Below are 12504 nucleotides of genomic sequence, written 5' to 3' on the forward strand. Positions count from 1 at the left end.
AAAATGGACAACCTGGAAGAAATGGACAAATTCTTAGAAAGGTATAACCTTCCAAGACTGAACCAGGAAGAAATAGAAAATATGAACAGACCAATCACAAGTAATGAAATTGAAACTGTGATTAAAAATCTTCCAACAAACAAAAATCCAGGACCAGATGCTTTCACAGGTGAATTCTATCAAACATTTAGAGAACAGCTAACACCCATCCTTCTCAAACTCTTCCCAAAAATTTCAGAGGAAGGAACACTCCCAAATTCATTCTATGAGGCCACCATCACCCTGATACCAAAACCAGACGAAGATACTACAAAAAAAGAAAATTACAGACCAATATCACTGATGAATATAGATGCAAAAATCCTCAACAAAATACTAGCATACAGAATCTGACAACACATTAAAAGGATCATGCACCATGATCAAGTGGGATTTATCCCAGGGATGCAAGGATTCTTCAATATATGCAAATCAATCAATGTGATAAACCATATTAACAAATTGAAGAATAAAAACCATACGATCATCTCAATAGATTCAGAAAAAGCTTTTGACAAAATTCAACACCCATTTATGATAAAAACTCTCCAGAAAGTGGTCATAGAGGGAACCTACCTCAACAGAATAAAGACAAAAAAAAAAAAAGTACCTGTATATCCCTCACTGATTGCACCCCGCTTTCTTCTCCCAAAGAGAATTCTAACTTTTGTGTTAGCTGTTCCCTTTCTTTTCTATATAGTGAGGTAACTTATGTAGATATCAGTAAAAACATATTAGTTAGTTTTACCTGCTTTTGAACTTTATGCAGTTTTTTAAAAAACATGCTACTGTTTTGTCTGTGACTTTTTTTTTTTTTACCTAGCATCATTATTTTGAGATTCATCCATGCTGAGTATATCAGTACTTTATTCATTTTTATTATTCTTGGTATTCCATTCAATGAATAAGCAATTTATCCATCTGTTGATGGAAATTATAGTTTCCAGTTCTCATTATTTTTTGTTGTTCAACTGCAAGCAATGCTGTGAATGTATTTCTTGTACATATCTCTTAAGATATATTAAGAATTTTCCATATACTTAGAAGTGAAATGCTAAACCATATTATTTGCATGTGTTCTACTTTATTAAGTAATGCAAAAAAGGTTTCCAAAGTGGTGTAGCAATGTACTTTCCCACCAACAGAGCATGAGTGTTCCGTTTCTCTTTCCATTGCTCTGTTTTCTCACTTACACTTGGTATCATCAAACTTTTCATTTGTAGCCATTAGATGGGTATATAGTCTATCACTATAGTTTACTTTGGATTTTCCTGATTACTAATGAGGTTGAGTATCTTTTCATTTTTGTACTGACAATTAGAATTTCTTTTATGAAGTGCCCATTAAATTTTATCCAGTTTTCTGCTGGGTTTTTGTGTTGGTCTTTTTCTTAATGATGCAAAGGCATTCTTTATACAGTCTACATGGTAACACTTTATTGTTTATGTGTGTAACAAACATCTTCTCCCAGTCTGTGACTTGCGGTTTTATTCTCTTTATAGGGTCTTTTGATCAACGTTAACTTAATTTTAAGAAGATTGAATTGATCAGTCTTTTCCTTTATTGTTTTTAGTTTTTGTTTTGGGAAATTCTTTCTACGCCAATAACAGAGATATTCTTTCTCCTTCAGAGTATTCTCTGTTTATTTTGACCTTTTACATTTAGGTCTTCAATCCAGTTGAGTTGAATGTTTATATTTGGTTTGGTTTTTATATTTGGCATATGGTAGTAGGGGATCTGGTTTTATTCTTTTCCATAGAGAAAATCAGTTGGCCCAGGACTGTTTATTAAAAAGCTGGTCTCCTCACATTGATCTGAAAATTCCATCTCTGACATTTAGCAGATATCCATATTTACATGTCTGGGCTCTCCGTTCTTTTCCTTTGGTCTATCTCCGCACCAATACCACACTGTCTTAACTGCCATAGCTTTATAATATCTTGATATATGAGAGGTCCAGTTCTCCCACATTTCCCTTAGCTGTTCATAACTCATGGCACTTCCATGTGCATTTTATATTCAGCTTGTGAAGTCCCACCAAAAAAAAGAATATTTTGAGAGGAATTACACATCTATTTTAGGAGAATTGACATCTTTGATATTGAGACCTCCAGTACATAAGCATGGTGTATGTTTCCATTTATTTGAATCTTTTTCAATATTTTAAATAAATTTTTATAATTTTCTCCAGAAAGACCTTGTATACTTTTATTAGGTTATACATTTATTCTAAATACATTTATTCTTTAGGTACTATATATTTTTTGAAGTTATTATAAATTATGTTTTTTAAAATATCATTTTCTTATAGTTTGTTGCTGGTGATTAGAAAAGCAGTTGATTTTTATATATTAACTTTACAAACAGTCAACCTTGATACACTTCCTAGTTTTAATAATTTATACGTTGATTATTTTGTGTTTTTTGTATTCTCAATCATGTCATTTCCCAATAATGACAAATTTTTTTTCTTCCTTTCCAATTCTTGTACTTCATATATTGTTTTCTTGCCGTATTCTACTAGCAGTTCTTCTAATACAGTGTTGAAAGGGGTACTGATAAAAGATCTTCTTGTTTTGGATTGTAAAAAGAATTCTTTCAGTGTTTCTTCGTTAATATTTCTGAATCTATTAGGATAATCATATTTTTCCACTAAGCTGGTATTGTGGTAAATTATATTCATTAATTTACTAATATTAAACCAGTCTTGTGTTCCAGGGATAAAGCTGTCTTGGTCATGATGGGTTATTCTCTTTATACATTTCTGAATTTTGTTTGCTAATATTTTGTTAAGATTTTTGTATCTTTGTTCATGAATGAGATGGGCCTATAGTTATCCTTTATTGTATTGCCATTGTTGAATTTTAATATCAAATTTCTATAAGCCTCATAAAAAGTTGAGTTTACTATATATTGGGATAGTATGTGTAAGAAAGAATATAGGAATATGCAGGTTTTTATTTCTCTTTGCTTCGTTTTCTGTCAGTTAAAATTCTCTAGGGACAAATATATGATATATTTATATGTAGAATCTTAAAAGTAATAACAAATTTATTTACAAAACAGACTCACAGACATAGAAAACAAACTTATAGTTACCAAAGACAAAGTGGGAGGAGGGATAAATTAGGAGTATGGGATTAACAGATACTCACTTCTATGTATAAAATAGATAAATAACAAGGATTTACTGTATAGCAGAGGGAACTATATTCAATATCTTGTAATAACCTCTAATGGAGAAGAACCTGAAAAAGTACATATATTATATATATGTACAATCGAATCGCTTTGCTGTACACCTGAAACTAACACAATTAGTGTGTCACAATTACATATTGTGAATCGACTATACCTCAATAAAAAAAAATTCCCTACAAATTTTTCTCTAAATTTTCAAATTTTTAGAATAATGTTTTTCTAAATTCATGAGAATTTATCTATTTTTATCTTTTATATCTCTAGAGCATCTAAAATTATGACCCCATCTTCATTCCTATCTTTATTCATTTATTCCCTCTTTCCTTTTTTTGGAAAAATCTTGCCATAAGGTTATTAGAGTTTCCAATGTTTTGGAAGAACCTATGTTTAGCTTTTTTGATCTGTACTAATTTGTATTCTATTTCATTATTTCTGGTATTATTTTAATGATTTTCTCCTAATTCTTTAGATTTATTTTAGTCTTCCTAATTTCATAAAATAAATTATTAGCTCATTAAATTTCAATCTTTTTATGGTGTCTAGCATAATTACGTTGTAGTCAGAAAATGTTTCATGTGTAATATCAATCTTTTTGGTCCAGTATAAATGCCCCATGGGTACCTCAAAACAAACAACACTGGATTTTGAAGCTGCTAGGTATAGTGGTCTATATGTCTGTCATATCAAGCTTGTCTGTTGTGTGGGTCAGATTTCTTATATCATTATTTTTGAATGCTCACTCTATCAGTTACTGCTAGAGATGTGTTAAAGCTCCCACTCTTACTGTAAGATGTATTGCATTCTCCTTGTAAATATTGCTTATATATTTCAGTCTATGTTATAAGGTACAAATGAGTTTAAACTTGTTAGGTCAATTTTAATATGAGAAATATATTCAGAGAGGCCTACATTTAGACTATAAGTTATTTTTAGTTCAGCGATTCTGATTTTTACATTTTATAAAACATTTAGTAAACTACAGTTTAGACCAAAAGGATTTTACTATCATATTTAGCAATTCAGGGTTAAAAATATTCCTGTCCCTTAACCTTGTTAACTCATTTCTGGGATGCTATCCCCCAAAAATAATAATAACTAGAAGACGAAAAGAAATAACCAGTAGATAAAAAGTTTTATACACATAGATAAAAGCACCATACATATTTATGGTAGTGAAAAAAACCAAATATACATTCGAACAATAGAAGAGTGGTTAAGTAGCACACAGCTACACGATGGTATATTATGCAGCCATTAGAATCATTTATAAAGAATTTGTAATAACACTGTAACGTTATTATCACAATGATATGCAAATAATGCAGAGTATACGCTATGACTTCAATTACTATAATAACAACTGTAGAAAAAATTCTACAAGGAAGTAATTCTAAATAGTAATATTAGTTGGTGAGATTTGGTTTTCCTTTCTACTCTTTTGTGTTTTTCATATTTCCTACAATATCCATATATTTTTTTCCAATTAGATAGGGAAAATAAACTTAAAAATATAGACTAACAATACATTTCTAACTAATATTTGGGTGTACATGATTAGTCTTTCATTCTATGTTATGTTGCTGTTTAGTTGACATTTTAAAATATCAAAGTAAAAAGCCATTTAAAATGTGGGATATGGATATGTATAAAGTAAAAGTCAGTGTTTCAAATAGATGCCTTATTGTGCTTTATGTCTCATAGGTAAAGTGTTGATCGAAGGGAACCAGTGCATTGCTGCCATGGTTTCCAGTCATCTGAGCCCATGGACAAAACCAGCAACTATTGGATCCTTCAGCCCACATGTGACAGAGTTTCCAAGAAAACGAAAAGGGAGTGATTCAGACCCATCCCAGTAAGTGAATTTGTTCTTCTAACCCCAAGAAATCTTCGACTCCAGGGAAGAAAGAAAAGTATTACTTTTTTTTCTTTTAAAAACAAATTAAAACCTTTAGTTTCTTTTTATTTATTTATTTATTTTATTGAACTTTAGTTGATTTACAATGTTGTTAGTTTCTGGTGTACAGCAAAGTGATTCAGTTATACATATGCATACATATTCTTTTTCATATTCTTTTCTATTATGGTTTATCACAGGATATTGAATATAGTTCCCTGTGCTATACAGTAGGACCTTGTTGTTTATCCATTCTATATGTAATAGTTTGCATCTGCTAGTCCCGAACTCCCAATCCAACCCTACCCCTACCCCTCCTTGGCAACCACAAGTCTGTTCTCAATGGCTGTGAGTCTATTTCTGTTTCGTAGATAAGTTCATTTGTGTCATATTTTAGATTCCACATGTAAGTGATATCGTATGGTATCTTTCTCTTCCTGACTTACTTCGCTTAGTATGATAATCTGTAGGTCCATCCATGTAGCTGCACAAGGCATCATTTCATTGTTTTTTACAGCTGAGTAATATTCTGTTGTATATACCACATCTTCTTTAGAAAAAGACTACTTTTTAAATCATTATTTTTAATTACATGGTAATTAAAAATTTGGATAGGGTCAATTATTTATCCACCCAGCTGCCACCTCTGTCATTGACTGATCCAACTCTGAAGGTTATTAGGTATCCAGGAAGGTCAACTGGAGGTTAATTTGCTTAACATTTATGGTCACAGGAAGATATTTGCCTTCCTAATTGAAACACTTGACTTTGAGGAGAACATCTTCTTGCATGTTTGGCTTACAATAATAATCACCACTTGCTTCTTTCCTTACTTACCATTCGTGTAACAACCAACCCTTGGTTATCTGTGGCGACTTTAATCAAATAAAACTCTTGTTTTCCCTGTTTAGTAAGCCAAGTAGATTATACAATCAATGTTGAGAATACTTACTATCTCCTGGTTCATTTTTATTGCCTAATGCAGCTTGCAGTCCCAAATATTCTTTAATGACCTCCCCAAGGCTGGGGTTGATCTGGTGGAAGTAATAGGGCACAGTAAATATAGCAATCTGAAGCAATTCATTTTAGGCTGGTACTTTATGTAAATCATGAACAAAGGGAAAAATCCTGAGTGGGGGACAGGATGAGGACGTAATGAAACATCATAGCTCTTTATAACTCAGTTCTTCCTAGGACACTTTATGTACTTTAGCTTCAGTTTCCAAGACAGCAGATTCAGTGTTATTCAAATATAAGTACCAACACACTTCCCAAGACACATATAAATGACTTGAAGATTATCTACTGCTTTTGGTTGTCTGTATTCTCTTAGTCTCTTCCAATAATGTGGATGATTGTAAATAACTACAGTTGATCAAGTGCCAGTCTATCTAGAACTGTTTGCTGTGCTACATCCTAGGCTATCAGTTAGTCCCCATTCACCTCGAGCTAGAAGTGACTGTCAGTCCTTTTTTATTTTCTTTAGAATCATAAGCACCGTTGTTCTTTCTTAATATCTAAATAAGAATGTGGCTTTCAAGTGAGAACTAGAGTCACATGATTTTACGCGACGTAGGGGCATGGTTGAGACCTTATAGTGGTTTTGAGAGTGAATGGGAAAATGAGGGCAGTGACACGGGAAATACTAGAAACATGCAAAGTAATGACAGATAATGATTTTTTTGGCAGAAGGCAACACTAGAGATTATTTAGTCAATTACCTGCATTTTAGAAAATGAAGCAGCTGGAACTCAGAAATGTCAACTGCCTTGCCCAACATTATCCAGCTAGCTGGAATGCCTGATTGTCAGTGTGGTAGTTTCCTCATTACACCCTGGTTCCTGTTTCTCTGCAACTGGAGGGGAGGGTGCTTCTAGCACATGAGGACAACCATGCTGTCCATTTTCCAGCATGTCTGGTAGGGGTGACCCAAGGCCTCCCTCCTTCCAGGTCAGGAATCATGAAAGAAAAAATGGTGGAAAAACTTTCTCAGAATCCCTTTTCCTATCTCCTTTCCACAAGGGTAGAAATACCAGCATCCAGTGGCAGCAGGTAAGTCCTGGACTATCATTTGACATAATTCCTACTTGAAGACGGCATATAGTAGCAGCAGAAAGAGAGCGTACACCCTACTGATTTGCCCATTATCTATCCCAGAGCTTCTCCATTCTGCCCCAATCCTTCTTTCATCCCACCATTTTCCATTCTCTCTAATGAAATGAGGGATGTCAAAGTACTTTATGGATTTTACGAAGTACTGACTGTATAGCGTCCTTCCCAGAGACTTGGGGCATGAAGTTGATTTCATTGGTGGAGCCTCCAAGTGTTGGATATATTTAAACAAAGAAGAATATATGAGAAGGTTCACCCTTTCTGCAGCACTGTTGGGTTTGAGTGGAGAGCTGGTTCTTTAAAACAGTCATTGATGAAGATACCTTGGAAGGTAGTCATTAACATTTACTGAGTACCTGCTATATGATACCCAGTAGACCAGGTGGGAGACACACAGATAAGATACAAGAAACTTGTACAAATGGGAAAGATACAAATAGTTATTGCACATCATGATAGCTTCCATAAGGGGGACCCTAGGTATTATGGCAACAAGGAAAGTTGGGTATTTACATAATATTGGGATCAGGGTGAAGGACAGCTTCCTGGAGATGTTGAGTTAAGCTAAGTTTTGAATGAAGAATGGAAATGAGCCATTCAGAGCAGGAGTAGAGAAGGTACTTTAGGCAGAAGGAACAGCTGTGCAGAAGCACAGAGTATGAAGCAGCGCACTGCTTGATCAGGAAACAAGTGGTTGTCACAGTAGAGCGGAGGGCACACCAGGAGGTGAGGTGGGTGGGCTATGAGACTTGAGGGGTAAACGTGGACTAGGTCATGAACCTCTGCGGAACTAAAGCGTCAGAAAAGTGTCTTTGCTAAAGAATCTGAAAAGTGTCTTGAATGCAGTAAGGAAAATGGAAGGATTTTAAGCATGAGAAGAGCTTGATCAGATTACATTTTTAAAACCTTGCTTGCCTTTGCACTTTTTAAAAAAACGTTTTATTGTAGTAAAATATATGTAACATAAAATTTGCTGTTTTAACCACTTTTAAGTGTACAATTAAATGGCATTAATTACACTCATGGTGTGTACAACCATCACCACTGTTTCTGAAACTTTTTCATCACCCCAGTCAGAAACACGGTGCCCACTAAATAGTAGTTCTCCGTACCCCCTTTTCCCCCAGCCCCTGGTAACCTCTAGCCTACTTTCTAGCTCTAAGAATTTGCCTGTTCTAGACATTTCACATAATTGGAATCATACAATATTTGTCCTTTTGTCTCTGGCTTATTTCACTTAGTGTAATGTTTTCAAATTCCACCTACGTTGTAGCATGTATTAGGATTTCATTCCTTTTTACAGCTAGATAATATCCCATTGTATGTATATACCACATTTTGCTTAACCATTCACTTTTTGGTGGATATTTGGGTTGTGCCCACCCTTTGGCTATTGTGAATAATGCTGCTATGAACATTGGTGTACAAGTATCTGAGTCCCTGCTTTCGATTCTTTTGGGTATACACCTATGAGTAAAATTGCTGGGTCAGATGGTAATTGTTTTTTCTTTTTTTTGGAGATTCATCAGTTTTTAAAATTAATTATTTATTTATTTTTGGTTGCATTGGGTCTTCGTTGCTTGTGTGCGGGCTTTCTCTAGTTGCAGCAAGCGGGGGCTACTCTTTGTTGTGGTGTGCGAGTTTCTCATTGTGGTGGCTTCTCGTTGCGGAGCATGGGCTCTAGGCGCATGGGTTTCAGTAGTTGTAGCATGCGGGCTCAGTAGTTGTGGCTCAGGGGCTCAGTAGTTGTGGCTCGCAGACCCTAGAGCACAGGCTCAGTAGTTGTAGAGCATGGGCTTAGGTGCTCCGCAGCATGTGGAATCTTCCCAGACCAGGGCTCGAACCCATGTCCCCTGCATTGGCAGGCGAGTTCTTAACCACTGCGCCGCCAGGGAAGCCCCTCAGATGGTAATTCTATGTTTAGTTTTTGAGGAACCACCAAACTGGTTTCCACAGTGCCTGCACCATTTTACGTTCCCACCAGAAATGTGTGAGGGATTCAATTTCTCCGTTTTCCTGCTGGCACCTGTTATTTTCCATTAAAAAAAAAGTTATCGTAGTAAGTGTGAAGTGGTACAGATTTATATTTTGAAAGGACCACTCTGGAAACAGCATGGAGGATGGGCTGAAGGAGGAAAATCCAGCAGGCAGAGAAAACAGCTGAGAGATGTTTGCTAGGGAATAGGTTTTTCTGCGCATTGGTCCAAGAGAGTGGCCCTAGGCAGCAAGGGCATGGAAAGGGAGGGACACATTATGGCACATTTAGAAGATAGAATCTCTAAGATTTCGTGCTTGTTCATGGGGGGGAGCGGAAATGTAGGAAGCATCCAGGTTTTCTGACTTGGACACCTAGATGGAGGATGGTATTTTCATTCACAGAGGCTGAGGGAAAGATGATGAGTTCAGTTTTGGCCACAATGAGAGTGTGATGTTTATGGGATCTTTAAGTGGGTGGATGGATATGAAGGTCTGGAACTCAGGGGTGAGGCCTGCCCCGGAGATGGAGATTCAGACACCATTAATGTACAGAGAGCAAGTGGACTGGCATGGATGCATGTATGGAGTGGGAAGACTGGGGGGCTCATGGAGGAGGGGACGCCTACCCAGAAGGCTCTGAAGTGGGAGCGACGTCTCAGAAACCGAAGGAAGAAAATTTTAAAAAGAGAAAGGCATAGAAAGCAGCAAATCTGGGGCTTCCCTGGTGGCGCAGTGGTTGAGAGTCCACCTGCCGATGCAGGGGACACAGGTTCGTGCCCTGGTCCGGGAAGATCCCATATGCCGTGGAGCGGCTGGGCCCGTGAGCCATGGCCGCTGAGCCTGCGCGTCCGGAGCCTGTGCTCCGCAACGAGAGAGGGCACAACAGTGAGAAGCCCGCATACCACAAAAAAAAAAAAGAAAGAAAGAAAGAAAAAAAAAGAAAACAGAAAATCTGGAGGCTGTTTTGACCGTATTTGCTTCCAATTTTGTTTGTGTTTCATTGATTTAGGGATTCAAAATGCAGTGAAAGTAGTTTTCAAGGAAAGCTTGCACTGTGTTTTGGAAAAATTATGTTACTGTGATATAAGATGCTACACTAAGAAAATGCATCTAAGTAATGTGAATGTTATTAATATCAGAGAGCTTATTAAAATTCATAAATATTATGACTGTAGACCAAATGCCAGCATGGAGAAAAATACAAAGAGCAAATTTACTAATTATCTAGGTGCGTGCTGCAAATAAAGAAATGAATTATATGACTAACAACGTCGTGCCTTTATTCTGTTCTGCAGGGGACCGTTAAATAAAAGTGTATTTGGATTTCCTAAGTACAATAGGTTTGGATTTCACCAAGGAGGCAAGTTCAGTCAGTGAGTTAATTTGCTAAAACACGTATAATCAAAGCAAAAGCATGATTTAAAACAGCCAAACTTTACCTTTTGAGATTGAAGTAATGTATATGTATATATAATTCCAGACCATTAGGAAGAAAATCATTCGTCTATATAATTATTTTCTGTTTTAGTCCATAAATATGAAGTCAGGCAGAAAAGAGAAAAAAAAAAGAAGCTGACTTAATCTAACCCTCTCTTTTGCTTCAAAGAAGCTGTTTAATTTTATACCATAGAGCAGGCTGACAATGATCAAGGCATAGAGGAAGGTACACCAGCCAGCACAGAATAAGTTTCACTGGCCTCCTGTTAGGTCTGTGACCTTGAGTGGTCATTAACCTTACTGGGCCTCAATTCCTTCATCTGTAAAATCGGGGATAGTAATAACTACATGATTCTTAAATGCTGTGAGAATGAAATAACACATGTGAAAATATTTTTGATAAACTATCATCAAAGCTATTTATTTAGACAGTGATAAGGAAAAGCATCCTTTGATTAAGGTTTTACCTTAGTGGTCCTTTTTTATTTGGAATATTTATATGCATCTGTTCATAAATTTTATTAACTTTTCTATAAACAACATATATTTATCTTTTGTAAGCAAAAAATATTCTTGAAACCTCAAATAAAATACACCACATGAATAAAATAGTTCAAAGGTAGGTCAAACTTTTTTCAAAGCCTGGAAAATGATCATTGTTGAGTCGTCTAAGAGGGAAATTTGGCAAGATGAGTCAGAAGCCTTAAAATAGTTATCCGTAAATTGTTTGTCTAAGGGTTTATCCCAGGAGAATCATCAAAGATGCATGTACCACAATAGTATTAGTCATACTATTGATAATATTGAAAAATTAGAATATTGAGATATCTAATAATAGAAAATTATTAAATAAATTGTAGTGCAGCTAACCAATGGGCCACTATGTAATCATTACAAATCATATTCTCCAAGAATATTTGAAACTATGGGAAAATATTTATGTTACAGCATTAAGTGAATAAGGCAAGACATGAAAAATTTTACACTATGATCTGAATTTTGTTTATTTTATATATATATACACATATATATATAACACACATCTACATAAATATCCTCCCATGCCCCACCACCACCCCCATAGCTAAGTAAAATAGTCAAAGCTGTTTTTTGTATGAATCTAGACACATGTCTAGGAAAGAGATTGGAGGGAGACCCATTGAAATATTGACTGTGGTTATTTCCAGATGAGATTATGGGTGCTTTGCCCTGAATTTTTAAAATGCCCTTTCAAAAAGTGATACATTTGGGAATGTATTTTTTAAAATACATATTTAAAAAGACCTATTCCTTCTGCATAGTTTTTTAATGTGGAAAGTATTCTATCACCATCAGTATATTTCACTTTGGTAGTGGTCTGGCGACTACATTTCTGAATGAATAAACACACACCCATAGAGCACATGTATGTATGTATATGTATATATAAATATTTATACACACACATATATATACATTTAGTATATTCTGCTAAGGCATATACTAATGTGAAAATTAATATTATTGGCAAGTGATCGGTTTCCAGTTTTTAAAAATATTTCTTACCATCTAGATGAATTTTCAGGTAAAATGAATTCCTTTTGATTAAAGATCTGAGATTCTTAATGTATTTTCAGGCTATTTTAATAGAGCTATTATAAAATTTTTGGCTAATCCATCAATTGTTTTAAAAATAGCTATTTTATTTAATGTTATCTCTATGAACATTATATTCCTTTTCAAGATTGGCATGGGATAATTTCTAAATAGAACGGTAATTATCATTCATTGTCAGTTCACATAGTTTTGTTACCTGATGGGGATGAGGCACCTGTCAACTTGTAGGAGAGGAGCCCATGCAGACA

General features: G+C 35.2%; 1 protein-coding gene across 8 annotated transcripts in view; it reads left to right on the forward strand.

Annotated features, from left to right (window-relative positions):
- Window positions 1–12504, forward strand: part of BMAL2 (basic helix-loop-helix ARNT like 2) — an 87714-nt gene that overhangs the window by 33445 nt on the left and 41765 nt on the right. For all 8 annotated transcript variants that reach the window (XR_009521174.1, XM_060024495.1, XM_060024491.1 and 5 more), the window contains exon 2: window positions 4942–5092. Coding sequence is in view for 7 of the 8 variants with exons in the window: in XM_060024495.1 (XP_059880478.1) it covers window positions 4942–5092 (151 nt within the window). In the remaining variant the exon portion in view is untranslated. The remainder of the gene's footprint in view (window positions 1–4941; window positions 5093–12504) is intronic.

Source organism: Delphinus delphis, chromosome 11 (genome assembly GCF_949987515.2).
Source record: "Delphinus delphis chromosome 11, mDelDel1.2, whole genome shotgun sequence".
NCBI lineage: Eukaryota > Metazoa > Chordata > Mammalia > Artiodactyla > Delphinidae > Delphinus > Delphinus delphis.